The sequence below is a fragment of the Geotrypetes seraphini genome, chromosome 6 (assembly GCF_902459505.1).
Source record: "Geotrypetes seraphini chromosome 6, aGeoSer1.1, whole genome shotgun sequence".
Taxonomy (NCBI): Eukaryota; Metazoa; Chordata; class Amphibia; order Gymnophiona; family Dermophiidae; genus Geotrypetes; species Geotrypetes seraphini.
The window spans coordinates 141489099-141503562 of record NC_047089.1 but is presented as its reverse complement, the minus strand read 5'-3'; the positions used below and the strand labels follow the sequence as shown (position 1 = coordinate 141503562).

Here is a 14464-nt window from a genome sequence, read left to right as displayed (position 1 = left end):
TAAATTATGTTTCATTGAAATGTTTCATTGAGCGCTACCTATAAATAAGGTATCATTGTACTTTATACTTAAAATTTAGAAAATAACAGCAATTTAGTTTTCAAAGTTTTTCCCTGCGATCTTTCATATTTATCCAGCCAAATAAATTCTGTCAAGATCTGTTGAGCCTCCATCTTGAAGGTGACTCTTAACACGCATCAGCATTTCCAAATGCTCTAAATGTAAACGATTCCTTTGTTTAGTCTTTAAATTGTTCATTAGACTAAAACCACACTCACAATCTGAACTAGATGCTAAGAATGAGGCACCAATGTCTATCAATTTGATCATTCTGAAATGCAAATTTCATCATATCTAGAAAGCTGTTTATCAGATTGCTTTTGATTTTTTCTGCAACAAGGAATTTAAAGTCATTGTATTGCTGAATAATAACACTTTCCTCCGGAAGAAATTGTTTATACTTGAAACAAAGAAATCTGATATGTCCATGTCCGAAGTCAAAGTTGCAGGAAATCTTTCACCCAGATGCAAACATAGGATGTTGATGAAGGTTAATATGGAATTAGTATCCAATTAAACTTTTTCTCCAGACCTCATCCTGTTGTCAAGAAGACTGTTGACTTTATCACTCCACTTAACCTTGTCGCTTAAGTATTGCATTCGAAGTTTGTTCAATTTACCCTGTGCAAGATGATAAGCTTCCAATGATGTCAAATGTCATGGTTAAGAAAGTCAGTTCTGATAAGACATCATTCAAAATTTCAAGTGTAATATGAAATTGTTCACTGTTCAGCTTCTTATAGCAGTATTTTGCAATAGGATCATTATCTTTGTCTTCAAAATATTTTAATAGGGGATCATAATTTTGAATAATTGCTTTAAGTGCAAAGTGTCTAGATAACCAGCGCACTTCATTCAGAGGTCTGAAAGCAATTGAGTCACATTCAGATGCATCTGCTATTTCTTGAAAATTGCATCGTTTAGTAGAAGACTGATAGAACACCGTGTACACAGTTCTCATTACAGTTTCTACTTCTTTCATCAATTTTACTTCTTTCCATGAATCAGAAAGTCCCAAATCTTCCCGATGTGCAACCCAATGTTGCTGCACTAAATGTGGAATGTCTCAAATAGTATAGAGGTTTAAAAAAGGGAAATGTGTTAATGAAGTCATTAGGTTCAATCTAACCATTTATTTCTGCATGAATTTAAACAGCATTAAAAAAAAGATAAATATAGCTCATCCAGTCATACAAGAAATGGCTGTACAACACCTCTAATAATTTTTTGATCACTAGGTTCCTTCCTGAGGTCTCACTGAGGATATGAAATAGATGCTATCCCCACTTCCAGACCTCTTCCACATAATTTATGAAGAGGTGTTACTGAGCCTTGAAGGGCACCTGTGTGATTGATCTTCATCTGCTTCTTTTTTATTTTGCTATAGTGCAAAGTAAGAGCTAGGGCAAAACAGTATAGGTAAAGATGCAGGTAATAATTAGCAATGTATTAAAAATATTTTATTTTTATTTGCTTATAATGTCATTTGAAAGCTACTTGATGATAATACAACTTTAATTTAATTCTTTATAATGTGTGTCTGTGTGTTGGGGGGACAACACCTACGTCAACAGTAAAGTTAGAATAGAGTCATTAAATCCAGTGGTGTACCTAGTATATATGACAGCCAGTGCTAATCATTTTTTTAACAACCCCCTCCTCTATATAAGAAAATATATTTTTAGTAATAATCCATGAGTCACACAATAAGGGTGCATCTAGGAAAAGGCAGCATCTTAAACACTGCAGTGAGCACTAGAACACCAACACACGCATTGTAAAACTAAACAAACTAGATCCTACACAGTCAATTGATCCTGTAGTCGATGCTAACAGTAAGCCATGTCCTTTTCATACACACAAAACACAGATACACCCTCGCCCAATATGGAATAATCACAAACTAAAAATAGAAATATGTAGTCAAAAGTTAAACTGAACCAAGAAACCAGGCTCTGCATACAATGCAACACCACAGAAACAGTGACACATGTCCCCTAATACTGTGCAAAATATAAAGACAGTAGATGTAAATTTGAAAAAATCTTCTACATAAGTCACCACTTTACAAATTAACAAATAGAAATAAAATAATGAGAAATATGAAAATACCATTTTATTGGACTAATCCATTTTTCAATTAGCTTTCAGAGGCCAAATCTTTCTTCAAGACAGTACAGTATACAGTATCCTGTCCTGACCTGAGGAAAGGGGTTTATTCCCTCCCAAAATTGCCTTATTTCCATTTCCTATTGATAAATTTTAATCAATACAGTTACAATACTACTTGATTCTACGTAAAGCAACAAAAATATTTTTTTTCTACCTTTTGTCGTTTCTGCTTTAGTCATCTCTTCACTCTCTTCTTTCTATTCAGCATTTGTCCTCGCTCCCTTCCATGCAACATCTGTCCTCTCTCTTTGCCCCTTCCACCCAGCCTCTACCCTCTCTCTACCCCTTCCATCTACTGTCCACCCTATCTCTGCCCCTTGCATCTACTGTCCACCCTTTCTGCCTTTTCCATCCAGTGTCTGCCCTCTCTCTGTTCCATATGGTAGCTTCCTTCTTTCTCTCCTTTGTACATGATTTATTTCAGCTTCAACCCCTCTCCATTTTTTGTCTCCACCCATATGCTCTGGCATCTCTCTCTTCTCCTTTCCTTCCTTCCCACTCCACCCCATGGTCTGACATCTCTATCTCCTTCCCTTCTCTCCCCCCCCCCTCTCCAGTATCTGCCTCCTGTCTTTCCTCTTTGGTCTAGGCCTCTCTCTTTCTCTCCGTCTTTCTTCTGTGAGGAGATCATGTTGATCTTGAACACTGAATAATTCTTCCACATTCTCCATATCACTGTACTGTAGTCTGGTCCAGCAGACTGCTTTGGCACTATTACATGGGTAATAGTAAATTCATTATGCATCAGCTTTCTACACAGAATGCCACAAGTCTCTATTTCTTGTGCTGTGCTTACATCTGCCAGCGTCAGAAACTTGTGAGACAGATCCCTTGGCAATACTACACTTCAGAGCCCTTTGACCATCTGGTTCTGTATGGTTGCAGGCTTTAAAGCTCTGTTTACTGGAGGAGACTGTCCAGCAAATATAGTTGCATCACTCTTAAGGATCTGATCAGAGATGGTGGTATTTTTAGGCATGGAAAAACAGGACGTGTTCTCCTCAATCTGCTCAGATGCCTTCAAATGCCCTTTAATATTCGTCTGATCTCGGGCTAAATCTTGCCTCCTGAGCTGATCTTCAAAGGAGAGCGGAGTGAGAGCCATATCGGTAGTGATCCGTTTTGGGCCGCATGTTGTGCAGGGCTGGACTAAGGCAAGTTGTAAGCTTCCTTCCATCGCTGACCTATCTTCCATAAGTCAGCAACGGAAGGAAGCTTACAACTCGCTGCTCTTGCTTGCTTCGGGCCTTCCTCGTTGCCGGGTCCTGCCTACTTTCGGAAACAGAAAGTAGGCAGGATCCGGCAGCGAAGAAAGCCCGAAGCAAGCAAGAGCAAGTTGTAAGCTGACCTGTCTCCTATAGCGAACCCATGCTCCGGGGCGTGTGCATGCCGACTTCCCTTCTCTTCCTCCCTCAGGACGTGACTTCCGGTTTCGGAGAGAAGCGGCATGCACATGTTAGAGCCCCGGAGCATGGGTTCAAGTCGCTTGCTGGCGTTAAAAACTTAAAAAAAAATAAAAAGTCAGGCTCCTGCGATTCAGGCTGTGCCGAGTCAGCCCGGTAAATCTCCAAGCCGGTGAGAAGGGTTTTTTTTTTATGTTGAGCAGAAGGCGGCAGCAGCAGCAGGATTGCGATCGAGATTACAGCCGGGCGCTCATCTAAATTAGCTGGGCGGAGCGCCCGGCTGAAAGGCCCTGGGGAGAACACTGCCCTAGAAGAAAGGAGAGACAGGGGAGATATGATTCAGATGTTCAAATACTTGAAGGGTATTAACGTAGAACAAAATCTGATATTTGTCAGCATTTCTCATTTCTGATCTGAAAAAGAAGAGTTACCTTCAAAAGCTAATCAAAAAACGTTAGTCCAATAAAATGTATTTTTATTTATTGTAAGTCCATAATAATTTTGCAGTTAGGAATAAAAAGGAATTGATCCACTTATAACCATGTTGGACCATTATTTGAGGTTTTTTATTCAATATTATCATATCTAAAGTGTGAACTAATTCTCTTGCTCTGAAAATATTATACTGCTGAACTGGAGAACACATCTGACTAATGACTGTTTGACTATATCTTCTTGTCAGGCCAGTTGTCACCTTCCAAATCATATGGACTCGTTCCTCCAAAAAGATTTAAAGGAGATTCATCAGCCTTACAACGGACCAAGCAAAACCAGAATTTGTCAGGTACTGTGGTGAAATATTTTGGCCTTGATTGTCTGAGAACTAAAACTCAGCAGTATTTTCTTATTCTGCCTATAGTACATGGACTTATAACTAATAGTAATGCATTTATAACTTTCCCAAATAATGTGCTATTAGGATGTGTCAATTTTAAAAAGTACAAGTGAAAAAAATACTACAATTTTATGATGAAAATCAGTAACTATCTTTGGAATTTGTAGAAAATTATGCAAAAATGCAGAAGTACTGAAATATTTTTAAGTGCTCTGATAATAGTTCACACTTGCAGGTATGTCTGTCTATAAGTTTGTTGAGCTTCTCCATACGTCTGTCTTTCTCCTTCACTTTTGCTCTACCTAAAAAACATTGCTGGCTTGTTGCCACATGGATTTCAACTTTGCTTTAATCCTAACATGGCTGTTTTATAACAGGACCACTGAATTTTGGATTTGCTTTGTACCATTGAGCAAATAATCCAGATGTTAGGTCACTGACCAGTTCTTCAGTGCTGAAGTTTCTATCTTGATCACTGAAGTCTCTCAAATACAACCCATATCTATTGAGATCCCTGGCAAGTGGAAGTTTGTCACAGGCTCTAACTGATTCTACCAAATGATGGAAATAAGTCCAAACTTGCAATCTTGTTTTTCTTTTGGACATTTTCAATATTAGATTATCGCTATGATGACACTATGTTGAAAACCTGTGAATGAGAACATGAAACTAATGTGTTAGTGTCAGTATCGATAACTAAGATAAATATTGATGCACAAAATGCATTAATATGCAATGCAAACATATATAAACTATTATCAGAGCACTGGACTGAGCGAAATAGAGATTGCTATTGCTGCCTGGATTGATGCAGGACTCATCACTCACTTGGATACTGCTATGTTGACTGATCACAACAAGGTAAAGAGGACTCAGGGCAGAATCATGAAAAAACTGGATGTACAGTTTGAGGAGTAAGTTTAGCAGAATGGCATCAGTTGCCTTTTCTTTGATGGTCGTCATGATGATACCAGTTTCATGTTAAAAGCAGAAGAGAATGGCAAAATATATCCTGGTATGGTGAAAGAGAAAAATTACACAGTTTGTATGGAACCAGGAGGCAGATATCTGTGGCATTTTTTCCCTGCAAAAGTAACTAAAGAGAAAACTCATGCAGAAATAATTTCTAATAATTTGGTTGCATGGCTGAGAGAGAAAGAAGCAGACAAAACTCTTCAAGCTATTGGAGGTGATTCCTGTAATACAAACACTGGTTGGGAGGGAGGAGTAATGCATTATGTTGAGGAGAAACTACAAAGGAAGCTGGTGTGGATTATCTGCAACCTGCACAAAGGTTGGTGACTGCTTTGGATGGCACGATATTAAGCAACAACAAATGGGCAGGTCCCATTGAAAAAATGCTGGATTGTGCTGCTGAACTGGAACTCCTGAGGTCTGGAAATACTAAGGTCTCTGTTGGCTCTGATCTTCCTCAACTCAGGGATGAAATCTATTGCTACAGAATTATAACTACCATTAGAATAGGTGTCCTGCCAAAGAATCAGGTTTTGTTGGAAATAGGATCTCCGTCATATAGCAGGTGACTCACAACAGCTCTATTCATGAGAATATAGATTTCCAACCTGAGGAAGGTGCTGGGCAAACGTTTGCGGTCTGAATCCTGCAAAAGTTTGGATGGTTTGGATTAGAGAATGACATGGGGACAAATTTATCCCCGTCCCTGCGGAAACTCATTTTCCCATCCCTGCAAGCTCCATCCTCATCTGCACAAGCCTCAAGCACTTTAAAATCATTAAGTGTTGGAGGCTTGTATGGTTAAAGCAGAGCTTACAGGAATGGGGCAGGGACAGGGATAGCAACAAAACTCATGGGAAATTGAGTACCTACAGGGACAAATTTGCCTCCGTGTCATTCTCTAGTTTAGATAGGCTGGAATGCGCTTTTACAACAACTCCAGTAGTTGGGGCCCAAGGACAGTACCAGCCGGACTTCTGTCTATGACCCAGAAATAACAAAGGAAAAACAGGATGGTGTCGGTCCTACAGAAGGCTATTAAAATGGTCAATGGTCCTTAACTTGTTGGTATCAAAAGACATTATTATGTAACCACTATCCGCGCTCTTCAATCTCTCCCTTAGCACAGGTAGAGTCCCATTGGACTGGAAAACGGCTAACATCATTCCACTCCACAAAAAAGGTTGCAGGACGGAGGCTGAGAACTACAGACCAGTGAGTCTCACATCAATAGTGAGCAAACTAATGGAAACTTTAATCAAATACCAATTAGATAAGATCCTGCACGTGGAGAATCTATGGGATCCCCGTCAACATGGATTTACCAAGGGGAAATCCTGCCAATCCAACTTGATCAGCTTCTTTGACTGGGTGACGGGGAAGCTCGATGTTGGAGAGTCCTTGGACATTGTATACTTGGACTTCAGCAAAGCATTTGATAGCGTCCCACACCGCAGATTGTTGTGCAAAATGAGTTCTATAGGATTAGGTGACACTTTGACAAAATGGGTTGGAGACTGGCTTGGTGGTAGACTTCAGAGGGTGGTGGTGAACGGCACCCCCTCCGTAACGACTGCAGTGATCAGCGGAGTGCCGCAGGGCTCGGTCTTGGGCCCAATCCTTTTCAATATCTTTATAAGGGACTTGGCTGAGGGGCTTCGGGGTAAAATAACGTTATTCGCCGATGACGCCAAACTATGTAATATAATAGGTAAGAGCACAACGGACAATATGATACACGACCTACTCCTATTGGAGCAATGGTCTAGGACCTGGCAACTGAATTTCAATGCCAAAAAATGCAAAGTCATGCACCTTGGCAATCAAAATCCATGCAAGACTTACACCCTAAATGGCGAGATCCTAGCAAGGACTGTTGCGGAACGGGATTTAGGGGTAATCATCAGTGAAGACATGAAGACTGCCAATCAAGTGGAGCGGGCTTCATCTAAGGCTAGGCAGATCATAGGATGTATACATAGGAGTTTCGTCAGCCGTAAGCCTGAAATCATTATGCCGTTGTATAGATCCATGGTGAGGCCCCATCTGGAGTACTGCGTACAATTCTGGAGGCCTCATTACCGCAAGGATGTACTGAGACTTGAGTCAGTCCAGCGGATGGCCACCCGGATGGTCTCGGGACTCAAGGATCTCCCGTACGAGGAACGGCTAGATAAATTACGCCTATACTCACTCGAGGAACGCAGAGAGAGGGGAGACATGATCGAGACGTTCAAATACCTCACGGGCCGTATCGAGGTAGAAGAGGATATCTTCTTTTTCAAAGGTCTGATGGCGACAAGAGGACATCCATGGAGAATCAGGGGCGGTAAATTGCACGGCGACACCAGGAAATATTTTTTCACCGAAAGAGTAGTTGATCACTGGAATAAACTTCCACTTCAGGTGATCGAAGCAAGCAGCGTGCCTGATTTTAAGAAGAAATGGGATCGTCACGTGGGATCTCTACGCAGAGTTAGATAGGGGAGGGTCATTGGGGTGGGCAGTCTAGATGGGCCACGGCCCTTATCTGCCGTCATTTTCTATGTTTCTATGTTTCTTAGTCTTTAAGCACGTTACATTAACGGGTGCTAGAACATATGTGTGTGTGTCTGTCTTTATTTCTTTCTCTCTCTCTCCTTAGCCGCTTTCTTTCTTTCTGCCTTTATTTTTCCTTGGCTGTCCTCTGTTCCTTTTTCTTCACCCCCCTGTCCATCAGCATCTCTTTCCATCTCCCCCTGTCCAGCAGTAGGCATCCCTTCCTTTTTTATCCCCCCTCCTCCTTCTTATCCCTATGATACTCTTACCTTGCTCTGTCCCTGATCAGAGGTTCCCGACAGCCGCCCAGTTGCACACATTGGAAAAGTTCCCACTGCCGCATCCCGCACCCCTCCTGACGCGGCTCCCGCTGTCCTTTCTGTCTGTCTCTGTCCCTGGCCCCCTTTGCCTGTCTGTCTTTCTGTGTATCTCCCTGCCCCTGTGTCTTTCTTCTTTCTCCCTCTGTCTGTCTGTCCAAAGCAGCATTCCATCCCCCTCCATTTCCCTCCCCCCACACCAGTTCCCTGTGCAGCAGCATTAGCGTTTCCTCTACACCCCCCCTTTCCCTTCCCGCGGTCCGGACTACAAACGTGGTGATTACAGCAGCGCTTGCATCAGTCTCCACACGCTGCTTCGGGTCCTTCTACTGCCCTGATTTACTCTGGCACGTCCCTGATGACATCATCAGAGACGCAGCAGAGCAAATCAGGGCAGTAGAAGGGCCCGAAGCAGCGTGTGAAGACTGATGCACACGCTGCTGGAATCGCCATTCGGGCCTGCGGGAAGAGAAGGGGGTGGGTGTCAAAGGAGGAACGGAGATCGGCGGCGGCAGGAGGAACGGAGATCGTCGTCTGGCTGCGGTCGGGCTTGTGTAGAGCAGGAAGGCTGTGACGTATTAAGCGAGCAGGTGGTGACGTAAAACCCGCGCATGCGCACTCGTGTTTTCGCGACGGATCAGGGAACACGTTTTTTAGTGCGCATGCGCGGCCTATCATTTTATTATATTAGATAAACCATATAATCTTAAAGCTCTTAATGTTAGTCTAATATCCCTACTTCCTTAACAAGTATTAAACAACTCAGTAATACTAAGATGCAGACAGCAGTCCAGCAATGAGAGGGTTGCTATCCAGTCTTTTGCATTGAATGTCACATGCATAATTGGCGAGAGGTTAAATGTATGTGTGATGCAAAGAGTTCCTAACTCTCAGAGAACTCATCCATTTTCTTGAGGATAGAGTAGCAGACTTGGAGGAGCGGAGGCAGATGGCAGACCTACAGGGAGGTTGTAGAGAATTCCCACTTTCAGTCTAGCATCCCCAGAGCATCAACCTGGTAAAGTAAGAAATAATCCAGTAGCTAGGACCTGCCCACCAGAGAATGTAATATACTCTTACATCGAGGATGTGTCTGGAGTGGAGTCTTAACCTTGTTCTCAAGGACCTCCAGAAGTCTTCATTGGAGCCTATCCATAAGACCACAGTAAAAGTTTGTGCCCTATAGACAGGCTTCTTTGCTGCTATGACTTCAGCAAAGTGAGAATCTAAGTTCCAAGCCTGATCCTGCATAGACCGCTTCCTTCATTTCATGGAAGCAGGTGTTATAATCAGGATGGTTCCTTCATTTGTTCCAAAGATTGTTTCCTCCTTCCATCTGAGCTAGCCACTTTTCCTGCTATCATTCCATAGGGAGGACTATGGAATGGACTGATTTTGTTTTTTCTTTTAAAGCTTCTTGATGTCTGTATTACTCTATTGTGGTACTTAGAATTCAGCAAAGATTTCAGACTAGAGAATGACAAGGGGACAGTTTTTTCCCCAACCGTCCCTGTGAGTTTTGTTGCATCTCTTTTTGTTATGCTCAGGCTGGGCTACAGCTAGAAATTCGGGTCACAGCCCATAAAGTTCGAGCTATGGCAACTTCAGTAGCTTTTCTCCGCTCTACTCCTATTGCTGAAATCTGCAAAGCTGCTACTTGGTCCTTAGTTCATACCTTCACTTCACATTATTGGCTGCAATCTTATTCCAGATGGGATGGTTGCTTCGGCCAAGCAGTATTACAAAACTTATTTTCTTAAAGGCCAACTCTCCCACCATCCCATTCTGATTAGCTTGGAGGTCACCAATATGTGAGAATATGCTGCCTGCTTGTCCTGGGATAAAGCATGGTTACTTACTGTAACAGGTGTTATCCAGGAACAGCAAGCGGAAAGGCACTTGTGCATGCAAACTTTCTAAAGTTTTTACTGTGTACGTACACTTTAATAACTGTCCATACAGAGGCTCCGTGGGTGATGTCACCCATATGTGAGAATATCTGCCTTCTGTCCCTGGATAACACCTATTATGGTAAGTAACTGTGCTTTAGTGATCCCCTGAAGAAGCTCAGGGTGAAATGGGTCCTGTCAGGATCAGGATTTTTTCAGCCAAGCTGTCTTTTGATTTTGACCCTACATTTCATTTTGTGATTTATAAATAGAAAAGAAGGTATTTTATGACCGATGATTAAATGGATGTCCCATTCAATTGATCAGCTTAGGCTGTATGACGTGATTTGATGAGTATCTGAGGTCTTTTCCCCTCTTTTCATATATAAAATTGCATCCAGGATGTACAGTTTATAGTTTATAGTCTATTGATATTTCTATTACTGCAGATGTGATTATTTGAGATTAGAATTCCTTGCAGCTTTACTTTTGGTATTATCTTTTTGATTCCAGTTTGTAGAGTTTTTTGTTTGGTTTTCTTTTTAGAAGCCATATTCCCTCCATCACTTTGGGATTTCACCAGGCTCATTATAGTTACCTGTAACCCTCTTCCTTGAGGCATGAGCCTGGCAGCTTGGAAGTCCCATATGCTGAATATGCTGCCTGCTTCTCCTCAGAGAAAGCAAAGTACTTGTAGCAGGTATTCTACGAGGACATCAGGCAGATATCCTCACAACCCTCCCACGTCCCCTAGTTGGCTTCTTAGCTCTTTTATGGAACTTAGGAATCCGTGAGCTGATGTCGGGCGGGAAGGCACACACATATGTATGGTAGGGGCAGTGCTAAAGTTTTTTAAAGTGACAGTACATTTTGGTACATGTTCATACTGGGTTCCATGGATGAGTATCTGCTTGCTGTTCTCAGAGATACCTGCTAAAGGTGAGTGACTTCGCTTTCTCCAGTATCCTTGATAAAGATCCATGGGTCTTAAGACCATTTGGGCATGAAAGTATTTCAGGATGCCATGCTTTACATACTCACAGTAGCTCAGCAGCTTTACCTAGTTTGCTATATGCTTAAAATATAGACATTCTCATCCAGCTTTTCACTAAAGACTCAACCAGCAGCCATCTTAGCAGAAGATGAAGAGCATGGAATGCATGGCATGCGCTATCTTCAAAACTTTCTGAAGAGCCTTTATATTCACCTTCAGTCCTTGAAGTTTGCCGGGTTGGTAGGTTTTCAGGATATCTGTAATGAATGTGCATATGAGAGATTTGTATGACTACTACCTTCATTCTAATTTCTCTTGTGCATATTCATTAGAATATCCTGAAAATTTAGACCATTGGTCTAGAATTGCTGCTTCTAATCTCATCTGGAATTTATGGCTCACGCTATGCCTACATAGGTTCAAGGCGACTTACAAAATGGAATAAAGAGAACTGAAAGGAAAAAGGAATCTTAGGAATATTTTACAGCATAGGTATACATTACAGCAAGGAGAAGCATAGGCTTAAAATCATTGGGAATTGAAACAATAGAAAAGACGTATTGTGTAATTAAGGGAGATTGATACAACTCTAAAGTGTGGCACGGGGTACATCAAAGGAACATAAGGTGAGGAGCACATGCAACAGGAGAACTAGCATATTTAGAAGAAGCAAGTCATGAGGTAGATAGTCTGTTTCAGTCATTATCCAGTACTTCTGCTATTGCCACCAGGTGCCTAGCTTGAACATATTGTTTGGATTAAATGAAAATGTCCACACCAAACTGGCAGATGATTTTGGTCACCCAGTCAAAGAAATTGATCAGATTTGTCTGACAAGACTAATGTGACCATACATCCCATTTTGAACTGGACCATCCCGTTTTCAGGTAGCCTGTCCCATTGTCCCCAAGTACAGCTTCGGGACGCCGAAATGTCCCATTTTCAGAAAGAGAGCAACCCACTAAACTCTAGTGAATTGTTCTCTTTTTGAAAATGGGATTTTTCAGCATCCCGAAAATGTGCCCAAAACGTCAATCGTGATCTGAAGGCAACGCCAGTCGATTGCGAAGCCTGGAATTTCTCCCTGCTTCCCCAACACCGTTGCAGCAACAGATCAGGTGCATGCCGTGACTGCACAAGCCTTCCCCCCCTCCCTCGACATCAATTCTGATGTCGGAGTGGAAGTTCCGGGACAGCCAATCGCTGCCTGGCTGGCCTGAAACTTCCTCTCTGACATCAGAATTGACGTTGGGGGGGGGGGGAGGCTTATGCAGTCGTTGCACACACCTAGTCTGTTGCGGTGGCTTGGATAAATCGGCAATGGCTTAGGGGGGGCAGGGAGAGAGAAAGAAGAAAGGGGTCAGGGAGAAAGGCAGAAAGAGGGGACAGGGAGAACAAAAGAAAGGATGCACAGTCAGAAGGAAGTCACCAGATAACAGAGGTTGTGGAGGGGTGTGAGCAGCTGGACAGCAAAATGCCTTCCTCAAGGCAGGCCGAACTTCCCTCCTTTACCCCAACAGCATGTTCTCAGATATTGCAGAATCCTTCATGGTGACATTGTCTGAAGAAATTAATGAAAGACAATAACAGACAAAAACCCAAGAGTACTGTGAAGCAGCTTGATCCATTGTCATGCACTTTCTTCTTTTATCTGATCAAAAGAAGAAAATGAGCTCAAACAGAGAAATTTTCTGAGATAATTTTATAACAGGGCACCTATGTTTAAAGTCTTAAAAGGATGTTTGCTTTAAGGCACCCAGAACGATCCCCAGTAACAACTAATTTTCATACATAAATTTACCCATGTTCTGAAGTAGATGTCATATGTGCAAATATATAGCATACCTTTCCCTTCCCTTGCTCAAACTATCCTTTTCGGATTGCCTAAATGGAATCTTTTCAATATGCTTATCTGAATACTAGTCTTTAAGCCCGTTACATTAACGGGTGCTAGAATAGATGTGTCTGTCTATCTTTCTTTCTGTCTCTCTCTCTCCTTGGCCGCTTTCTGTCTGTCTGTCTGTTTCTCGTCTTGTTTCTGAAGACAGTCCTCAATAACTGCACGCTCGTAATCCCTGTACTGCTTCGCAAGTTCCTGCAGCAGCTGCTGATCGCTGCTCTGAGCTGATTTCAGGTCATTCAGCTCTTGCTGTTTTGCTTCTGTGTCTTTATCATACTTCTCCGTCCAATGTTCGAGCTTCTCTTCAAGCTCCCTCTGTTGGTGTCTGAGAAAGTTCTCAATCTCCATGTGCATGTGAATCTCTTCATCCATTTTGGCCTTTAGTTTCAAGATGTTTTCTTCCAGCTCTACCTCGGCATTGTTGCACTTCTTCTGTGTTTGATATACCTGTAGGTTCATATCTGTCTTCACATATGTGCCCTCCATGTTGGTTTTTGCCTTCATTTCTTGAAGCTGGTCCTTCAGGTGAGCAATCAGCTCATTGCGATGCTGAATTTCCACTTCCTTCTCTTTTTTTGACATCCTGCAACTGTTTCTACAGAAACTTTATCTTTTTCTTCCCTGGCAATTGTAGTATGAACATTTTCTTTCTGCTCCTTTCCCCCTTCCATGGTTGTGACAAGACTCTGGAAGGTTCCTGATGTCTTCAGTTCCTGCACTGTCTCAGCAATCACATCTATCATGAACTGCCTGTCAGCCTGAACTTTTCCTGGTTATCTGATGACAGAGGGCGTTTTGCTGCCTGCCCCCCAGCACACCCCTCCCCCGAAAGCAGCCCCTTTTCCCTCTCCCCCTCCACTTTCCTGTGCAACAGTAGCAGCCAGACGCCTCGCAGCACCTCGGACATCCTCCTGCCGTTGCTCTTACCACCGCCAGCGCCGCAAGCTGCCACACGCCACAAATTGAACACGGCACGGAAGCAGAAATCACGGCAGCAGGGATCATGCCGTGTCAACTGTGCATGCGTGGGTAAGGCTTTTATTATAGAGGATGTGCATATATGGTTAAATAGTGTTTAAAAGCACTTTTAGAACATAAGAATTGCCATACTGGGACAGATCGAAGGTCTGGCAATGAATTTCAGAGTTTAATTTACATGTTGTGTGAAGAAATATTTTCTCCGTTTTGTTTTAAATCTACTTAGTAGCTTCATCACATGCCCCCTAGTCCTAGTATTTTTGGAACGAGTGAACAAGCGATTCACATCTACCTTTCCACTCCACTCAGTATTTCTACATATAAATCATACCATACACATGTAAAAATTTTAGTAAAATTACCCCAGTGGTAGATTTCTTTCCAGATAGAGAGATTTATGAAT

The 14464-nt window shown here is 42.3% G+C and overlaps 1 protein-coding gene across 1 annotated transcript in view; it reads left to right on the top strand.

Annotated features, from left to right (window-relative positions):
* The window catches only part of LOC117362913 (fibrous sheath-interacting protein 2-like), a 655319-nt gene that overhangs the window by 543995 nt on the left and 96860 nt on the right, over window positions 1-14464 (top strand). The window contains exon 12 of the mRNA XM_033950005.1: window positions 4318-4419. Coding sequence (XP_033805896.1) covers window positions 4318-4419 — 102 coding nt within the window. The remainder of the gene's footprint in view (window positions 1-4317; window positions 4420-14464) is intronic.